Source organism: Mobula birostris, chromosome 14 (genome assembly GCF_030028105.1).
Source record: "Mobula birostris isolate sMobBir1 chromosome 14, sMobBir1.hap1, whole genome shotgun sequence".
NCBI classification, from domain to species: Eukaryota; Metazoa; Chordata; class Chondrichthyes; order Myliobatiformes; family Myliobatidae; genus Mobula; species Mobula birostris.
The window spans coordinates 33,301,702-33,323,662 of record NC_092383.1 but is presented as its reverse complement, the minus strand read 5'-3'; the positions used below and the strand labels follow the sequence as shown (position 1 = coordinate 33,323,662).

Here is a 21,961-nt window from a genome sequence, read left to right as displayed (position 1 = left end):
GTATACTGTATCTGTGAGACCCGACGTAGGTTGGGAGACCACTTCGCCGAGCACCTACGGTCTGCCAGAAAAAGCGGGATCGCCCAGTAACAACCCATTTCAATTCCATTTCCCATTCCCATTCCGATAGTCTATTCATGGCCGCCTCCACTGTTTCGATGAGGCCATACGCACCTTATATTTTGCCTGTGTAGCCTCCAATCTGATGGCATGAACATCGATTGCTCGAACTTACAGTAATAACCCCCCATAGACACAACATTCCCCTTCCCATTTTCCCATTCTCACCTTATCTCCTTGTTGTCTGCCCATCGCCTTCCTCTGGTGCTCCTCCCCCTTATTTTTCTTTCATGGCTTTCTATCCTCTCCTATCAGACTCGCCCTTCTCCCGCCCTGTATCACTTCCACCAATCAACTTCCCAACTCTTTACTTCATCTCTCTTCTTGAGGTTTCACCTATCACCTTCTGTATCTTCCTCCCCTCCAACCACTTTTTAATTCTACCCCTCATCTTTTTTTCTCCAGTCTTGCTGAAGGGTCTCGGCCCAAAAAGTCGACTGTTCTCTTTTCCATACATGATGCCTGGCCTGCTAAGTTCCTCCAGCATTTTGTGTGTGTTGTTAGCAGGATATGAGTCCTGATGATGGGTCCCAGCCTGAAATGTGGTCTCTTTACTCTTTTTCCGTAGATGTTGCCTGAACTGCTGAGTTCCTCCAGCATCTAGTATGTGTTGCTTTGGATTTCCAGCATCAGCAGATTTTCTGATGTCTAGGATACAGTTGGGGATATGGGTGGAGAAATGACAAATGCAATGTAATATGGACAAGTGTGAGATGTTACATTTTGGGTGATCAACTGAAAAAGGAAAAGTGTTCAGCATATGGCAGGATCCTTAGGAAAGTATTGGCTGATAGTTGGATTTGGAAAAACGTGGACTGATTTTACTGGATCACCTGAGGCTAAGGGGTAATCTGATTGAAGTACATATGAGCAACATGAACAGGATATGTAGTCAAATGTTTTTCCAGACTGGAAATGTCAAATGCAAGAGGACATGTGTTTAAGGTGGGATGGGGAATGCCTGAAGATGTGTACAGTAATGCAAGTTTTTTTTTTACACAAAAAGTGATAGGTGTTGGTAGAGATGGTAGAAGAAGATTCAATAGCAACAGTTAAGAATTTAGACAGACACATGAACGGGCAGGGAATAGAGGGATACAAACCATATGCAGGCAGATGGGCTGAGTTAGACTGGCCTCATAGCTGGCACCAACACAGTGGGCTTATACCTGTGATGTGCTGTTCTATCATATACAGTAAAGTGCTAAAGAAAGAACAGAGATGTCTCAAACTTGGCCATTCCTTAACTAACATCAGTGAAACAAATTGTCTAATCATGTTGTGTTAGTGTGTAGGGTGTCTAAAACTGCATTTGCTCTTTCTACCTTTACAATAGTGACTGCACTTCAAATATACTTAATAATCTATTATTGCACTTACAGGTAATGAAAAACTTACTGAATGTAGTTTATAAACCCAAAACTTAAGGTAGATGAGTCTGCATGTGAGTGCTTCCAAGACTTTTAGAACATGGAACATAGAAACATTACAGGCTCTTTGTCCCATGAGGTTCTGTTGACCCTTAACCTACCCTAAGATCAATTTAACCCTTCCTTCCCACATAGCTCTCCATTTTTGTCCTTTCTTGGTGATGGATGTAATTATACCATTTCTTTTACCCACCAAGGTTTTGCCTTGCTTCATTACAATTCTTTTGAAAGTACTCGTTTGTACCTTATTTGAGACACTAGCCCAAAAACACATTTCAGAATTTGGATCTAAATTTTTTTTCTGAAATTGAAATTGTTGTATCAGAATAATTTTGATGATAAATATTTGACTTGAAAATAAAGTTGTTTTGCTTTTATTTAATTTGATGTACAAAGAAATATAAAATAATACTTGCATTAATGTGAGTGTGTGCCATGTGGATCCATTGTTGACATTTCTGAAATCAAAACGTAATGACTGTTATGATCATAACAATGGAACAATTTGGTTGTAGCCTAACAAAATTAGGAAAAATGCATAATTGTAAACTAGAAAACTGAAAATATTTTAGATGTGTAACTTATTAATCCATCAAAACTTTTCTTTGCATTACCTTGTATATGCTGGCTGATATCACCACGTACAATTTTGTTTTAAATTTGAATAGGAAGTATTTTTGCCTTCTTGATAAAAGATACAGCATCCAAAAGTTTATTGCAACACACATAAAGGTTGCTGGTGAACGCAGCAGGCCAGGCAGCATTTCTAGGAAGAGATGCAGTTGACGTTTCGGGCCAAGACCCTTCGTCAGGACAAACTGAAAGAAGAGCTAGTAAGAGATTTGAAAGTGGGAGGGGGAGGGGGAGATCCAAAATGATAGGAGAAGACAGGAGGGGGAGGGATGGAGCAAAGAACTGGACAGGTGATTGACACAAAGGATATGAGAGGATCATGGGACAGGAGGCCTAGGGGGAAAGAAAGAGGGAGGGGGTGAAGCCCAGAGGATGGGCAAAGAGTACAGTGACAGGGACAGAGGGAGAAAAAGGAGAGAGAGAAAAAGAATATATATATATATATAACGAATGGGGTACGAGGGGGAAGAGGGGCATTAACAGAAGTTAGAGAAGTCAATGTTCATGCCATCAGGTTGGAGGCTACCCAGACAGAATATAAGGTGTTGTTCCTCCAACCTGAGTGTGGCTTCATCTTGACAGTAGAGGAGGCCGTGGATAGACATACCAGAATGGGATTGGGAATGGGACGTGGAATTAAAATGTGTGGCCACTGGGAGATCCTGCTTTCTCTGGCAGACAGAGCGTAGGTGTTCAGTTGGCCAATATATAGAAGGGCACATTGGGAGCACTGGATACCTGATGGCATGAACATTCACTCCTCTAACTTCTGTTAATGCCCCTCCTCCCCCTCGTACCCCATAATATTTATTATTATTATATGTGTGTGTGTATGTATATATATTCTTTTTCTCTCTCTCCTTTTTCTCCCTCTGTCCCTCTCACTATACCCCTTGCCCATCCTCTGGGCTTCACCCCTCCCCCTTTCTTTCTCCCTAGGCCTCCTGTCCCATGATCCTCTCATATCCCTTTTGCCAATCAACTGTCCAGCTCTTGGCTCCATCCCTCCCCCTCCTGTCTTCTCCTATCATTCTGGATCTCCCCCTCCCCCTCCCACTTTCAAATCTCTCACTAGTTCTTCCTTCAGTTAGTCCTGACAAAGGGTCTCGGCCGGAAACGTCGACTGTACCTCTTCCTGTAGATGCTGCCTGGCCTGTCACATTCACCAGCAACTTTTATGTGTGTTGCTTGAAATTCCAGCATCTGCAGATTTTCTCGTGTTTGCGTTTCCAAAAGTTTATTTCTTATTTTGTTGACAAAGAACTCATTTAAAACTCCTTTGGTACCGGGCATTGTATTGTTTGTAAAAGTAGCAGAAGAACTGAGTGACACAAAATCTTTTGTTCTACTGCTGACAAGTGTAGGTGTGTGCTTAAGGCAAACAATAATTACTTGTAACAAGAACCAAATAAGTTTCCTTTGGTATATCCTGAAATCATTCAGAACCTATTGGTGAATGAATATTTTTTATGGTTCCTTTCTAAGATCTATAAACAAAAAACTAGGAGATAACTATTCTACTTTTAAAGTAATTTTGACGGTATGATAAACACAAGAGATTCTGTAGATGCTGGAAATCCAGAGTAACACATACAAAGTGCTAGTGGAACTCAGCAGGTCAGGTAGCACCCATGGATAGGAAAAGACAGTTGGTGTTTCAGTTGAGACCCTTCATCAGGACCCATCAGTATGTGTTAATTTGAAATCATGATACCTCTGGCAGTCTCAAAATTAATCGTTCCCTAGGAGCCTTCGGTCTTTGATATGTAAACGACCTCGTTTAATCTGTCTTTTCATTGGTGCAGAAGCACCATAAGTATTACATTTTTTACTTCTACAGCATGGAAACAAGCCCATCAGCCCACTGAATCAATAGTAACCATCAAATACCCAAAACAATTTTATTAACCCATGTTGTCACTAACGCCCCTACATAATAGTCAATTTATACAGTAACCTGCGTGCCTTTAGCACCTATGATGAAACTAATGCCCTGGGGAAAACCAGTGAGGTTACTGGGAGAACATACAAACTCCACACAGACAACAGGGTCACTGGAGCTATAAGGCAGCAGCTCCACTTGTTGTGCAGCCCCACAGGTCTCTGAATTGTCAATTTTACTCACAGCATAAACTTTTTTTTCTAACAATTGTTCACTAAAGCGTTTTGGTTACCATGGAGGAGGGACACTGAATTATGAAGAAGATGAGGACAGATGGGTCCAGTATCCAGCATCATGTGTGGTCACGGACCACGGGCCATACCAGCAACTACGAATATAGATTGGATTGAGCCAGTTGAATTCAAGGACGGTGTTTTTGAAAGGTTCAGAACAACTGTGCCACTACAGGAATCCACAAGCAATGAAACAAGATCAGTTTGCCGGAGAGAGGAAATATCATTTGAATCTAGTGTGCAGAAGTTGATGGAGGATGTAAAACTGCAGTAACTCTATGACTATTAGGGTGCAAGGTCCAGTATCAGGTTAGGTGGCTACAAGACTTCTGTTGTGTACAGAATTACTGAGTGGTTTGAATCAAGTGCAAGTTGCACTTGTTGCTTTAAGGGAGGGCTATATTGCAATGTGGAGGCTGTTCCAAAGCTCTTAGGATCCAATTAAATATTATTACTAGAGCTAAACATTTAAAAATGCTGACCACTTCCATATGCAATCTTTAAGGGAGGTTCATAAAATTGTTTTTAGTCACAGAGATACTTAACTGATAGGCACAAAGCTTTTAAGTATTAAATATATTTTAAAAATTAATACATCAAAGGAACTTGTAGGTTACGTATAAATTATTTATAAATTCATTTCAGTTTATTGAAATTGGTTTATTCATAGAGAGTAAACTTGATGTTCTGATTATTTTTCACCTGATTTCACCTATTTTTAATTCTATTGATAAATGATAGTCTTAACAACTAATATTTAGAGATACAATAAAAATAATTGTATTTGAAGTATTGCCTCATTATGTGATTTGCATAAGATTTTATTTTTGTGCCTGTCGAAAGAAATTGAGCAGAAAATTGCTCCATAAAATGAATAAGTTAATTGTTGTAGTTTGAATGTCATTTGCTAGTGTCACGCAAAGTGGAAAGTCTAATTTGTAGAAGTACCTTTACCTGTGACATTTTGAAAATAATTTGACTATTAAGAAATCAGTGGTACTAAGTGTGTGGCAAAGATGTTATATGTTGTTTTAATGTTTGGTTGCTATAGTGTTCCCTGGAAGCTATGAGTAGACAAAACTATTTTGTAATCTTCTGTGTGTACAAAAAAGACAATGATAACACTTACAAGCTCAGATTTATTTCCTTTACCCTCCCGTCTTCTGCCAGCGAGCAGATTCAGGAGTTCTAAGAATCCTTCAGTATCCAGACACCTAACTATTTAGAAAGTGGGATCAGGTATCTGCAACATACTTTAAGTTAGGGGAGAAACATCATGACCTGATACTGACATCATGAAGTCTCTCTCTATGCTTCAACTAAGCCACAAAAGAACCTGTTGCCTCAGCAGGCCAGGCAGCATCAATGGAAAAAAGTACAGTCGATGTTTTGGGCTGAAACGTCAAGTCCTGCCGAAGGGTCTCAGCCTGAAATGTTGAGTCCTACAAAAGGGTCTTGGACCTCCTGCATTTTGTTTGTGTGGATTCCTGCAGTATGGATTTCCAGCATCTGCAGATTTTCTCTTGTTTGAGTACTTGTTACCTGCCAAACCTGAGCCTTGCTCAAGTGGTCACAGATTCCATACCATCTCCATCAGCAATTCTTACCACCAGTATAGGCCTTAATCTTTCCTTGGCATATCTTAGCCCATTGCCCATCACTTAATCCTCGCAAGTTGACTGTTCCCAGCACCATCCTCAAGGCTTCCACCAACTTAATGCATTTCTTTTAACTAAAAGCAATAAATGCTGTTCACTAAAACTTGGTCCCTCAAATTGTTAAAACTCAAAACTTGCTTGCTGTATCTTCTTTAGAAAAAAAATAGTATAAGCTAGAAATTCAGTATTGGCAATAAGATCATATTGAGAGATTTAAAGACATAAAGAATGGTGAAATATAAAGAGACCAAGAGAAATACAAGCCATAAAATGGTTATAGATTGAGAGGAACATTTTATCAATAACTTTTATTCCACTCAGAAGCACTTGCGTTACAGAATCAAGTTTTGGTTTATTTACATCCAATCACAAATCATCATTCACCAGAAATGCATCTGAACCAGCAACATAAATAGTGCAGCTACAAAATAAATAGAACAGGCCAGGGAATCCTGAAGTGAGCGACACTAAACATTTTTCTAATCTCATCAAGTTACATCAGGAGTATAATGGAATATTTTTCATTTGATTTCCAACTATTCAAGAAACTCAACACCATCAGAACAGCATAGTTAGTTTTACCCTACCGATAACATCTGTTTCCTCCACCACCAGAGCTCTATAGCTATTGTGTTTAACATCTAAAAATTGTAGTGCATTTACTTGTTAGGTTATTCCAAGAGCACCTCCCAAATCTGCAATCCTACAACCAAAAAAGAAAAGGACAACACCTGCACAGGTGCACCAGCATCTGAAGGTTCTCAATAAAATCACACTATATCCTGGTTTGGAAATATATGGTCGTAGTGGGCAGCTGTCGATCCCAAGGGATCATGGGCTTGCATGTCTGGTGGACTGTGTCCTCTCCAGGGCAGGAAAATTTGAAGAACCGGCTGTTGCCCATGCAGCAGGTTCCCCCCCTCCACGTTGCTGTTGTAGTCCAAGGGAAGAACAAGTGTCAATACAGCTAGGCACCAGTGTTGTTGCAGAGGTGCCAGAGTGAGGTTGTAAACAACATCAAACTGTCTAAGGGACTCTGGCTCCAGATTTCTTTCTAGGGGTTTACTCCCGAAGCCTTTCCCATGGGTGGGTGTGGCCACAAGGCAGCAGAGGATTAAAATCAGAGTTTTCCTTCTAGGCAGGCTGCCATCCAAGGCTGATGAGCCTCACTTGCCCGAAAAAAAATATACAGTAGTGTCTTTAAATCCTATAACCTCTTGCCCAATAACATGTTCAACAGACTAACATTAGCATTTCAAGAAGCTAGTTCACCTCCATTTTCTCATGGGCATTTGTTGCTTTGGAATAGCTGCTGTCTAACCAAGGATACCAACATCCTTAAAAAGGAATAAGTTTTTTAAAAAAGCCAACTAATAATCTTTTTGCCTATCTGTACCATAGAAACATTAGAACTTAAAAAAGTCAGATAAATTATTTAAATTTTGATTTTTAAGAATTATGTCTATCTATCCAAAATATAGCAAGGATTGTATTTCACTTCTTTGTAAATACAATTCTAAAAGAATCATGTTGAATAGGAATTTGTATCCTGCAGATAAGACTATGTGGGGCAAAGCTTCATGGTTGAGATGGAGTCCATAGGCTGATGGTGAGAATTCAGTCTAACTTGTTGCTGTGCCCTGAACCATGGCAACTTCTTGCAAAATTGTAGGGAAACAATTTTTCTCATGTTGGAATTGTCTGCGTGTAATCATCATAAACCCCATAACTGTGAAGTTATACTTAGTAAACAGAAGAGTTGATTGAGAAGCCCAAGCATGCATGTACAATCTTCCACTATGGTGAGAGAGATATTAAGACAGCGGTTCTCAATGGAATCCGAAAAAGGACCTAGAGTATAAGATGTGGGTTTGGACAATCACAACTTGAGTCGAGGATCAGGCATCATGGAACCGAAGTGGAAACCTGGAGAAAGCCCAGAAGGAAATCAAACCACTTATCTTAACCAAGGAAATGACTGATCAAATGACAAGCATTCAATAGTTGGCTTCATTGGAGGATTCCAAACAGACTGAAGTCTTGCAGATCTTTCAACCGGATCTTAAATTGGCTATCTTCCTTTCATTCAAAATACAAAAGTCTTGCAGGGCTTGACAGTATAGATGCAGGGAATGCTGTTTTCCCCTAATAATTGTTTTAAAATCAGGCGAAACAGTCTCAAAAAAAGATGTTGACTCCATAAGACTAAGATGAGAAGAAATTTCTTAACAGGGCAGTGAATCTTTGGAATTCCCTATCAAGTGTGGTTGTAGAGGCTTACTATGTCTATCCTAGGCAGAAATTAATAGAATTTTGATGATAAGGATATTGAGGAATATGGGATTAGTACAAGAAAGTGGTGCTAAATGAAAGGTCTTATTGAATGGTGGAGTAGATTAAAGAAGCCAAATTGGCTACTTCTGTTTCTGTTTCTGATATTAACACATTTTTGTTGTAATTTATTTTATAACAGTCCTATTTAAAGGTATAATAAATGTCAGTCATTCCTGAAAGGAGTATGTTTTTCTGTGTGTCATTCTTGGACTATTGTACTAATGTTGCATTTTTTTATCCAGCAGAATATAATTTTGCAACTTGCAGTCCCAGCAATAGACTAAGGGATGGTGCATTAAAATTTTACCTCAAAAGTTTGGCAGCCTTTATAAAGCAGGGTACAATTATGAGTGCTAGGAACAAAAAAGGTGACTGTTTTGGAAATGAAACATGACATATTCTTACAGATTATCAAATGTAATTAACTGCATATATTGTATTTACTAAAGCAATGTTATGCATCAAACTATTAACAAAAAGTTCTCATTCAAAAGAACTAACTTGGGGAAGTTACTTGTCTACTGTTGATACTGATCAGTTTTTGTTATATCATTTCCATTGTGCATAGCATGTACAATTTGTTAAGATAGCTCTGTCCCATAATTCGACAGTATGAGCCGGACACTACAAGTTACTGTTAACATATGTGTGTTTACTTACATTTTTTCTTTGCTCTGTTATCAAAAGCTCTTTTTAATTTAATCTGAATTGTTAGTTTCTCTGCTTTAATCAATTTCCAAAGTAATTTTAAGACTGTATTCTGCACCACTATGTGGCAGTATTGTAATATATAAACATAGATGCTTGTATTGAATTTATTTTGTTCTTTCTCTTGATCACTGTCAAAAAATGCGTACTCATCAGTCAATATTATGTCCTTTTTATTTAACAGACGACATCATTGTCCACACTTGCCAACAAGACTATTCGACAAGGCACTGGAGCCTTGCCTATTGACTGAATACCATGAGAAATACCCTCCATATGGTGATATCAAGCCTCCCGGCAGCTTTAAGCCAAAGACAGAATATCTGTGTAATCGTGTCAAAATGGACGGCAACTCAACATTTAAGTAAATGTCTTAAAACAATAGTTTGGATATCTGAAAGGCATATACAGGCATAAAAATGTAATTGTTTAGCTATTTTTCCATTGATTCTGTTATTTGTGCTGCTATATTTATGGTATTAACATGACAGAGATTTGTCATTACAATAAGTGCATGATTCAGTGATGTATTCATGCACATTCATCAAGTCCTTGTATTTGGACATTAATTCAAAATAATTAATTTTATATACAAGGCGGAAATTGTCTCCAGTAACATTCCTCGCATGAGAATCATTTGTTAAAACTTCTTTGGCCATTTATCAATGGTAGATTTAAAGACTATTTTGTCATTTTTGTTTGGTTTCTCTCACAGGTTTTAAATTAGTGGGGTTCATTTTTAGATGAGTAATGTAGAAATTGAAATCGATAACACAATTTTTTCTCTTATCTTCTATTGAAAGCAGAAATTAAATATAAGAATGCCAAATGGTCAAGAATGCAGGCAATCCATTTAGAAATAATCTGTTTGGAGTTCTTGTAGTCTTTCATGATAAGTGAACATTAGTAGGAACTGTGAGAAAAACAGCACACTTTGTAGGTGCTTAAGGTTTAAATGACTTTTAACAATGTGTGGAGAATTTTACAATCTTGCATTCAACACAAGTTAGATGAACTATCAGAAGGTATAACAAGTGTCAAGATTTTGGAATACTGTATTGATGCAACAGTCATGAACAATTAGTACAAATTCTTCATCAGAGAGCTTGGCTAGAAAATTTCTAAGCCATTAAGAATGTGCTACACTGATGCTGCTGGGGGTTTTGTGCCTTTCGTTCCAGTGCCAGAGGTATGTTGTTTTCATGTCCATGGCTTTTTCAAGAGCATGTATGTATTTGAATATGAATTGCATTTAATTTCTGCCTAGCCTGTTTTCAGCACAAATTATCCCATGAGCATTAGATCCTCATTTATAATCAACCAGCACTAAAGAATAACATTTTTCACATCTTGGTGGTGCTGACTATGGTACCAAACCACAGCTGCAATTCAATCCACAGTGAAGATGAACTGCTCCACAGATGTGTGGGTGGTCTCCAAGATTCAGTAGAGCCAATCTTGATATACCTGAAATCAATAAATGTGATGAGAATTTAGAATCCAGGGATTTGGGGAATTCCCACAGGGCTGAGATGAAATGGAAGTGCAAGTGTATAGGCAGGAATATCAGGTCATTACCGGTGTTGGATTCTGGTGTTTAATCCAAGTTTCTTTTGGAAGTCAGGAGCAAGTCACAAAACTTGTTGCTTTGCAATTGTTTTATTAAAAATTGACAGAACAGAAGAAAACCAAGCAGACAGTGATAGGAAAGCTAAGATTAAAGATGGTGTCAAACACAAAACAACTATTTTTATACTACTGATAAGGAAAATTTCATGCAAATCAATAGATAAGAATACATCAATTAGGAATACTTATTCATTACTGCAGTACCAAGGTAACCAATGAAAATCAGTTATTCACCTAATGCAGAACAAAAAAACACTTAGATATTTCCAGAACTCTACTTTGTATAGCAGCAAGAGGCATATTAAACAGTTAATTGCATACTATAGCCACCAGGAATCATAATGTGGTTATTTTATATAAGTAGCTGTACAAAATACAACCAATTAACTGTAACACTACAAAGAAAATAACAATTAAACAGTCTAACCTGAGAATTAAACAGTCAGATTCAGCAATCCACCCCCCCCCCCGCTGTAAGTCACACGTTTAGATTCATTACATCTGAAAATTCAGAGGCAAAAAAACATGTGGTATCTATGTAACCTACAACATAATAATAAAGAAACTACTTAAATAGTTTTTTTTATTATTATGTCATATGTAACATAGATACCGTAAGTTTCAAAGGGAAAGTACGGGAGAGTTTTTAAAGTGGAAAAGCCTTTGCACTTGAGCAGTTCCACTCCCTTGACTTCTGAGGTCCGGGTCCAGTGGTACAAACAACTATCACAAACTGGGGTCTTCCTTAATTACAGTGGATGACCATGACATCTTCTGTGCCTTGTCATCCCCTTCACCCTCCACGGAGCATTGCAGTACCACCTTCCTAGCCATTGGATCTCACTGTAGATCTCATCTGCCCAGTCCACCAGAGCTGACTTCACATGCTATGGCAAGCATACCCTTTTCTCACCAAGGGTATGAAGCTGTTGGCTCGCCTGTTGAAGAGGTGTACCAGGGTGTGGCTGCTGTCACATGCCCACAACTTCTTGGAGCAACAGGTGAGAGGTGAATGTCCAGTGGGGACCAAAGGTGAGTGAGCTGCCCTGGAATGGACACAACAAGCTCCTTCACCAGAGGTGCTACTCCTCCCCGGACACCCCATACATCCCTTTTCTTTGAAGTATTTATAAGATTATGTCATGGTTAAGCAGATTGATAGGCACACATACCTGAATTTGAAGTATACTCTTAATAATCACCTTTAAACAAATAAAAATATGTAATTTATTATAAGGCATTTAAGTATGAAAAATATGACACAATATCGAGCTTTTGAGACTTAAACGATCCAACCAAAGAAATCCCATCCATCAGATTATATATTTTAAACTGCTTCTTTACGAATGTGATCAACCAAATTAGTTGTATCTTCGGACTGCAAGTACAACACTCCTTGCCTATAACTGCACACGTCCACCGCCCCCCCCCCGCAACTGTTAAGGGCAGATCTAATGCCGTATGATTTTGAAGGACCATCTTACACATGGTGACATTTCTGTTATATTTTCCAAGGCTTCAGCAGTGTCATTGCTTACTCTTTCTGTGGCTGCAGCAATATTCCTTATACTCCTTGCATCATCATAAAATAGGAATAAAATTAAGCTATCTCCTTCTGAAATGTCTTGTTTACTCCTGAACTCAGGAGGTAAAGGTAAGGTGTGCGTATGTCTCATGACAGGAAAAACACACCCTAAATAACAAAGTCTTACCAATTACATGGAAGAGAAGTATAGGCTCATTTTCTGCACTTAAAATGTGTATTTTTCCATGAACTTGGACCGTTCCTTATTACTTGACAGAAGCTTTATTGAATTGTAATATATTTCTGATCGTCAATAAAAATTCCAGAGTCATTACCCCATTTAGAACAGCATGTAGTGTAAATGTATAAACTTTGTCTACCGGAATGGAAACCAAGCTAAAGGTAGCTTTTTTAGTGAACATATGAAAATATTTAATAGCCTTGTCATGAATATTAGATGTGGATATTTCCCAGAATAAGACATAAATTTGGTTAGATATGATATTCCCTAAATCATTCTGATAATATTTACATAAATGATCCAGTTTAAGACAATATGTGGGGGCATGATCAGTGTATTTATATTTCCTTAATAATGAATTATAGGCATAATGTCAACATTGCCATTGCTGGAATGTTTAATAAAGAGGGCAATGTTTATTCTGGATCTGTAGGAATGCCTAGCATCCGTGAATATTTTAAAGTGTGCAGTATATACTGATATACCCAACAGCTAGAGTCATTAACAGCATCAGTAAATTCATCTGATACTTGCAAGTATACATTATGAATCATCTCAACTGGCACATTATAAGTAAGGAAAATTGGCAAAAATATGACAATATAAAAATATTAGAATAAACTTCATAATGTTCAGTAGTTGTCAACTTACTTGAAGTCCTTGGCTGGTTAGTGATTTGCTTACTGTAGCCCAACAGTGTGGGAACCGTGACCAAAAGGTTACTAGCACATTAACCACAGTGCTTATTGTCCTTGCAAGGTGTCACTTCTGCTTGCTTGCAGTGCCTGCTGTGTATCCACTTATTTTTACTTCTACTTTCACACCAAGTATGTAATTAACAGTACTTGATATGGACCTTCCCACTCTGCTCCCAATGGTTCCTTATGTGGTTTCTTAATCAGGACCCACTCACCAGAAATCAGAGTGTGTCCTTCTGTTGGATCACTCCTAGCGGCAGAAACCTGTTGAGAAGTAGACCGGACAGTCTGGGTTAATTTCACACAGTAGTTAACTATATTGTCTGCCATAATGTGTACATCAGCTTCTCTGAGATCAAGGGCTCCTGGTTGTGACACCTCGAATGGACTTAGTTTAATTTTAATGTTTGAGGTTGCTCTGAAGCTACACAAGACTATAGTAGGCCATGGTATACCTCTCTTATGATATTTAGTCAATCATTGTTTGATGGTTCCAATCATTCGTTTGACCTGTCCTGGTGACTTTGGGTGATATGGACAACTTAAAGACCATTCAAGACATAATTCCTGACAAACACTCCCAGTGAAATGTGTTCTTTGACCTGAATCAATGCAACACGGCAATCCCCATCTAGGAATATAGCCCTTGGTCAAAATTTTTGCTGTGTGTGTGCCAGGGGCTTTCCTTGCTGGAATAGCTTCCACCCACCTTGAAAACTTGTCCATTATTACTAGTACGTCTGAGCATCCTCGACACTTTCTAAAGAAATATAGTCCACTTTAAGTGTAAAAATGGATCGGGTATAGCAGGAGCACTTAATTGCGGTAGCTTTTCCACTCTTCCAGGATTCGTTTTCTGCCACGTCATGCATCTTTCAGTATTTGTTGAGCTTGTGCCCTGTACGTCAGATTTCACCACCACAGGGAGAATCTAGTGGTGATCATCTGTTGATCATCTTTTGCACTCCAATGTGTCCTAGGGAGTGTGTTTATTGTACCAGATAAGGAAGCAACGTACTTAGGGCAACTAGTCTATAGCTAGTATATCTCCATACTCCATCACAACATAACTTCCCACCATTCTCCATCCAGAACCACTTTTCTTGTGGAGAATATTGAGCTTACATCTCTTGAATATCTTGTATGTTTGTCTGTGATACAGAGTTCAACTTCTTTTCCATAATCCCAGTTTTGGGTTCACTATAAATGTTCCTGGTATTTATTTTACTTTCATTTCCTCCCATGTTGCCTTATTTGCAAATTTGTCCCCAAGTACATATCCATGGCTTTCCATTGCAGTCATTTTGGAGTGGCTATTACATCTTAATATAGCAACTTCAGATGGCAGTTGTATAACATCCATAAGTTCTTGTGCTAGTTGGCCATTCTTGATAAGGGTTCCTACAGCTGTACGAAATCCCCTTTGTGTCCATGATTTTCCAAAATCATGAACAACTGCAAATGGATACTGAAAATCAGTATAGGTTTTAGCTGATCTTCCTTCTACCAACTTACAGGCTTCAATAAAAGCTTTTAGTTCTGCCCATTGTGCAGAGATACCAGGAGCCGTGCTTCCTGTTGCCAGCACTTCAGTGCCAGAAACAACTGCCCATCCAGCCATTCAAATTTCTGTCTTAATCGTTGAGGAGCCATCAGTGTGCAGAATCAGACCTTTGGCAGACTAAGAGGACGCTGTTGATCTCCATGTTCATGAATTAGAACTGCCATTGTGTGTTTCTTGTTAACATATACAGGGCAAATAGTTTACCTGTATCAGCGATTCTTAATGCAATTGCAGTACACAATGTCGCCTTTAGAGTTTAAAATGCTTCCAGTTGTTCATCATTCAGAGTCACAGGGTCATCTGAGCACTTCAGCAAATTGTTGAGTGGTTATGCAATAGTTGATAAATCTGCCACGAGCTTGTCAATACATTGATTAGCAATATTTCATCTTCAGTCCTGTGTGTTTTCACTACCTTGGTCTTTATTGGAGTAAGTTGTTCTGTAGCTGTTAATCCTATTGTTTCGTCACTCATTCTCACTGTAGAGTCCATGCCATGTCCATTCTTCAGAGTTAAATGGTGACGCTGTCTCGGAGAACTGTTTGAATTAGGCTACAGTTCTCTGGAGTTCGGATGGTGGCACTGCATGAAGAGATTGTTCAATGTGAGCTGTAATTTCTCAGGCAAAGCTTCAGAAGTATGTGTTTCCCTGGGTTGAGTGCCAGCAGTAGCGTCACTAGCAGCATCACTGGAAGCAGCACTAGCAAGGCCATCCACTTGAAGTTGTGGCTGCACTTTCTTGTATCATTTTACTTTGTTTCTGATCCCCGGACAATGCACTTTGATTGAAGTAAAAATACAAGAGATTCTGCAGATGCTGGAAATCCAGAACAACATACACAAACACAAGTTCCTCCAGCATTTTGCATGTGTTACTTCCATTGAATTCCTTTTGTTCTTTTGCTCATTCAGTTAATGCAAAAATTAACACTTGTCTTTTTACTGCCCCATCTTGTAGTTTATATAGTTCATTGAAAGTTTCTTTTGATTAGTAAAAGACTTTACTCGTTGTGTTAACTCTTTCAATCACTCACACATTCGATCATACATGGTCTTATCTCTAAATCAGTAGCAGCCATTTCCTTCAAGCATTTTCTGAATCGTTATAAATTTAACACTGTTGGTATTTTTCATCTGAACCTTTTCATTAATTCTATCAAACTGAGATGTTTTATTCAGATAAGAGTTCTTGGTATGTTTCACAACTTTGGCTATTGTTTCAATTCAATCTTAATTCATATGTACTTTTTATTACTTTAACCACAGTCTCAAAACTTTAATAGTTTTCAGCTGAAATTTTAATTGGTTGCCCTGCAGCCTGATTTTAATTCTTTCCCCCATACTCTGCTAGCTTGCACATATTCATACACACCAAAACACACTAATAATCTTCTCTCTCTTCTGCAGGAAAAGTTTAGAAAACCTACAGCACAATACAGGCCCTTCGGCCCACAATGCTGTGCCGAACATGTACTTACTTTAGAAATTACCTAGGGTTACATTACTCAAAATAGGAGGGCCTTTCAAACTCATTGTAGAAGACGATACTTACAATAATGGGCTAAATGTCGTAGAGCCAATGACCACAGAAATCAGAAATGTTTGAGTTTATCTGTACATTCATGTTCTTTCCATTCCCCTACATATACTTAATCACTTGCCCACAATTTCTTCTGACAAATAATATTCAGTTAATTTAGAAAACAACTCTTAACTAGCACCAGACCTACCACAACCTTATCTGTATGCTTTTTCCATTTCACATGTATAGAGCACATCACACAAAAATGAGCCAGGAAATAGTAGACACAGCAGTACTGCATTTACTATTCTGATCTACCAGCTTGGATCAAAGCATTCATAAGAAATTGGGGTATTTGTTATCTGTGCACTGCTGTGGGGGGAAAAAGTACTGTGTGTCTAACCCCAAGGTAATTGAACACTAGTTCTACTCTGGACGATTCAGGTGATAATTTCACTAGGCCACCCTACAGACAAAGTTGAATGCAAACGTATACAGAAAAGTCAGGTACATTGATTTTTGTGATAAATTGGCAAGATATCAGAAAGCATAGAGGAGTGCAGTGAGTACAATTGTTTGTTAAGTACTTGAAGTTCATTCATTCCCTCATGGTCGTAATGTCCATTTCAATGTCAGCAAATACACGTCTAACAATTGTGCAGTTTTTGATGGCAGATGTTTCAGTTTCTATTGCAACACCAGTGGAGGCTACACAGAGTCTTCGCACCACAGCAGAATTTGGAAATGTTGCCAACCGAAACGTGAATCAAGCTAGAATGATTGCCAGCTGATCCCCTCCCCCCGCCCCAGAGGATATTTGAAGCTGTGACAATTGTGATTTGTTCTCCAGCAAATCATAAGCTTTCTGATACCTCTGGTTTGGTGAGAATTGACACATCAGTGGTATACAAATCTGGTGGCATTTCTTGGCATTTGCACTTCTGCTAACACCAATTTAAGACCATAGGACTGTTGATGTTCCTGGAGCGATGGTGTAGTCAAAGACAAGTCTATTCAGAAATGATAACTAAATACTGCAGCTATCTATTGCCCTCCAACAGAGAGCATCTGTTAATGGTTTGGTCTAGCCATGATGTAAACAACCAGCCAAAGGTATTTGAAAGACCAACACTGAATTTACAAGGATTGTGGAGTGAGTTGGAGAAAGTTCCTTGTTGTTCTGCTTTGTAACTCCAAAAATGAATTGAAAGAAAAACGCAGGAGCCTAGGAGAATGTGTACATTTCATTTTAATTTTAGTGAGACGCATACAGGAGTACATTCAGCCAGAGACTCATTCCTCTGAGATGCAGCACAGAGCGTCAGAGGAAGTCATTCCTGCCTGTGGCCATCAAACTTTACAACTCCTCCCTTGGAGGGTCAGACACCCTGAGCCGATAGGCTGGTCCTGGATTTGTTTCACAATTTAATGCCATAATTTACATATTACTATTTAACTATTTATAGTTCTACTACTATTTATTATTTATGGTGCAACTGTAATGAAAACAAATTTCCCCCGGGATCAATAAAGTATGACTATGACTATTATAATGATGTATGCCATTCACGTACTTTTACATATAAACCTGTAATAAATTATGTGAACACAGAATGCTTAATCAAACAATATTTGTAATATTACTCAAATATATTACCAAAATATTAAATACACAGCTCTCTACAGAAAAACAATTGGTTACCCAGCAATCAAACATTGTCGACAAAGGATTGCTATCACATTTTGAATTGGAAGACATACAATCATGATACACCACAGCAACATCTCCATAGAACCGAGCTGATCTGGAAATATGAGATCAAACCCCATCTCCACAACTCACAGATGGTGCAAAGGTAATGGCATCGCCTTGTACTCAAGAAATGCAACTTCAAACCTCACCTCGGGGCAAATCAACGCCTGCTGCTGCGATCAGAGAAAAGATCATGGCTAAACTGGCGACTGTCAATCAATGAACTGGGCTCCCCAGACTTAGTGATAAAATTCCATCAAACAGCATGCTAGAAGCAGCTAATGAAGCACTACTCACAATTGCATCCTCTAACATAACTGAGACCATTAACCTGATATATGCATTGGTAAGCTGCAATTCTAGAAATGCTGGGCTACAAAATGAAATACAGTGGAGAGTACTGTTGTAACTCCCCTGGAGACAATGATTGGAAGCCAAGATGAAAACTACAAGGGCGGAGGTTAGCAGACAAACTGAGCTGCAGAAAGGTGCAAAGATCAAAGACTCATCTCGGCTACTAAGGAAATGCAGAGGTATGTCCATAGCCAAAGCCCTGGAAACTGCCAAGCAATGATTAACAGCCCTGGTTTCCAAACTACAGAGGTATACCAGGGACACAGAGGCCAGATGAATAAATGAACACTTCTCCAAAGAACCAGGAAAAGTATTGGCACATTTCCAGAGTAACAACATGCTAATACTGGAACCAACCAAAACAGCAACTGAGAAGTACTGGAAAAGTGTATGGGAGCAAGAAACATCACACAACACCAATGGATGATGACTGAAAGACCTACAAGCAAGCCTCTGCATAACCCAGAGGAAGAACCAGTCACCATCACAATAGTAGATATTCAGCAATGGGTAACAAGTATGAAGAACTGGACATCAGTTGAGTTACCTGAAGGCCACATACCAGATGTACAGAACAGGTGTAAATACCTGGGGATCGTGCAGGCACATAGAAGCTATAATGAGGACATAAGGAAGGATGCAACACCCAAGTACCTTCAAAGAGTGAAACTGGTCTGAAAATTCCTGCTGAATGGGATGAACAAGATCAGAGGCATCAACATAGTCACCCTACCAGTCATCAGATACCCAGCTCTAATCGTGTGCTGGTCAAGGAACAAACCGGAAGTCGCTGACATCAAGACCTGGAAACTATTAACAACGTTGAGTGACTGTACACCTGCCGGAATAAAGGAGGACAGGGATTTGGAAGTGTCAAGGCCACAGTCCTGGAAGAAATGGGTCAGAAAGTGGAAGGATAAAGAGGAAGGTAGATGTCAGGGCCGGTGAATACTGGCAGGAGCAAAGTAATAGAAATGATGGGACAGATAGTTTGATAGTTTGGTTCCCATCTCCCTACCAACTAATTTGGCAGAGAGATGGGAACCTGAGTGATAGGGCTGAGGAAGGGCAGCTGGAATACAACTAATTGCAGTGTGTATTGAGACTGTGGAAGGACAAGCAGATGACAGGGCAAAATACAGTCAGTGGGATGGGTTAGTGTCACAGGGAGTCAAAATGGAAAATGATGATTACAGGACTGAAGGTGTTATATTTGAATGCACACAGTATTTCAGAATATGGTAGGTGATCCTGTAGCGCATTTAGAGACTTGCAGGTATGATGTTATGCGTATTGCTGAGTCATGGCAGAAAGAAGATTATAGTTGGGAGCTTAATATCCAAGGATGCAAATTGTATCAAAAGGATAGACAGGTAGGCAGAGGGGGTAGGGTGGCTCTATTAGAAAAAAAAAATGAAATCAAATTACTGGTGATACAGGATATTTGTGGGTAGAGTTAAGAAACTGCAAGAGTAAGAAGACCCTGATGAGAGTTACAGTGCATATAGGCTTCCGAACAGTAGCCAGGATGTGGGCTACAAATTACAATGGAGGATAGAAATGGCATGTAAAAAGGGCAATGTTACAATAGTCCTGGGGGATTTCAATATGCAGGTAGATTGGGAAAATAAGGTTGGTGATAGATCCCAAAAAGGGAATATATAATGTGCCTACAAAATGGCTTTTTTAGAGAAATTTGTGTTTCAGCCTACTAGGGGAAAGGCAATTTTGGATTGGGTTTTATGTAATGACCAAGATTTGATTAGGAAGCTTAAGTAAGTAAAGGAACCTTTAGGAGACAGTAATCATATTATGACAGAATTCATCCTTTAGAAGGAGAATCTAAAATCAGATGTATCAGTATTATGGTAGAGTAAAGGGAATTACAGGGGTATAAGAGGAGCTGGTCAAAATTGATTGGAAGGAGACACTAGCAGAGATGAAAGCAGAACAACAATGGCTGGAGTTTCTGGCATAAAAGCAAAAGAGAGGGCATGCAATATAACAAAATTTAGAGGCATGATTGAAGATTATGAGGTCTTTAGAAAACAACTGAAGGCAACTAAAAAGCCATAAAGAGAGAAAAGATGAAATATGAATTTGAGCTAGCCAATAATATAAGAGGAAACAAAAATATTTAGATATATTTGGAGTAAAATAGAGATGAGAATGGATATTGGACCGTTGGAAAATGACGCTGGAGAATTAATAATGCGGACAAAGAAATGAAGACAAACTTAATAAGTATTTTGCATCAGTCTTCTCTGTGGAAGATACTAGCAGAATGCCAGAAATGCAAAAGTGTCAGGGGGCAGAAGTGAGGTTTGTTGCTATTACTAAAGAGAAGGAGCTTGGGAAGCTGAAAAGTCTGAAGGTAGATAAGTCACCTGGACGAGATGGACTACACCTCAGTGTTCTGAAAGAGGTAGCTGAAGAGATTGTGGAGGCATTAGTAATGACCTTCAAGAATCACTAGATTCTAGAATGGTTCCTGATGACTGGACAATTGCAAATGTCACTCCACTCTTTAAGAGGCAGATGAAAGGAAATTATAGGCCAGTTAGTCAGACTTCAAAGGTTGGAATAATGTTACAGTCTATTGTTAAGGATGAGATTTCAAGGTACTTGGAGGCACATGACAAAACAGGCCAAATGTAGCATGGTTTCCTCCAGGCAAAATCTTGCCCGACAAATTTTTTGGAATACTTTGAGGACATAACAGGCAGGATAGACAAAGGAGAGTCAGTGGATGTTGTTTATTTGGATTTTTAGGGGGCCTTTGACAACGTGCAACATATGAGGCTGCTTAATAAGATAAAAGCCCATAGTATTATCAGGGAAATACTAGCATGGAAAGAGGATTAGCTGACCAGGCTGATTTAAAAGGGGCAAAGATTGGGAATAAAAGGAATCTTTCTGGTTGGCTGCCAGTGACTAATAGTGTTAGACAATAGACAATAGGTGTAGGAGTAGGCCATTCAGCCCTTTGAGCCAGCACCGCCATTCACTGTGATCATGGCTGATCATCCACAATCAGTACCCTGTTCCTGCCTTCTCCCCATATCCCTTGACTCTGCTATATTTAAGAGCTCTATCTAACTCTTTGTTGAAAGAATCCAGAGAATTGGCCTCCACTGCCTTCTGAGGCAAAGCATTCCGCAGATCCACAACCCTCTGTGTGAAAAAGTTTCTCCTCAACTCTGTTCTAAATGGTCTACCCCTTATTCTTAAACTGTGGTCTCTGGTTCTGGACTCCCCCAACATCGGGAACATGTTTCCTGCCTCTAGCGTGTCCAATCCCTTAATAATCTTGTATGTTTCAACCAGATCCCCTCTCATCCTTCTATACTCCAGTGTATACAAGCCCAGTCGCTCTAATCTTTCAACATATGACATTCCTGCCATCCCTGGAATTAATGCAGTGAACCTACGCCGCACTCCCTCCATAGCAAGAATGTCCTTCCTCAAATTTGGAGACACACAATACTCCGAGTGAGGTCTCACCAGGGCCTTGTAACACTGCAGGAGGACCTCTTTGCTCCTATACTCAACTCCTCTTGTTATGAAGGCCAACATGCCATTAGCTTTCTTCACTGCCTGCTTACTTTCAGTGACTG

The 21,961-nt window shown here is 39.1% G+C and overlaps 2 protein-coding genes across 3 annotated transcripts in view; one reads left to right on the top strand and one right to left on the bottom strand.

Annotated features, from left to right (window-relative positions):
• Positions 1-305, bottom strand: part of efl1 (elongation factor like GTPase 1) — a 299,478-nt gene extending 299,173 nt beyond the window's left edge. The window contains exon 1 of the mRNA XM_072278343.1: positions 289-305. The gene's annotated coding sequence lies outside the window, so the exon portion shown is untranslated. The remainder of the gene's footprint in view (positions 1-288) is intronic.
• The window catches only part of saxo2 (stabilizer of axonemal microtubules 2), a 43,647-nt gene that overhangs the window by 1,134 nt on the left and 20,552 nt on the right, over positions 1-21,961 (top strand). For both annotated transcript variants that reach the window (XM_072278347.1, XM_072278346.1), the window contains exon 2: positions 9,243-9,422. In XM_072278347.1, the coding sequence (XP_072134448.1) occupies positions 9,317-9,422 (106 nt within the window). In that variant the 5' untranslated portion in view covers positions 9,243-9,316. The remainder of the gene's footprint in view (positions 1-9,242; positions 9,423-21,961) is intronic.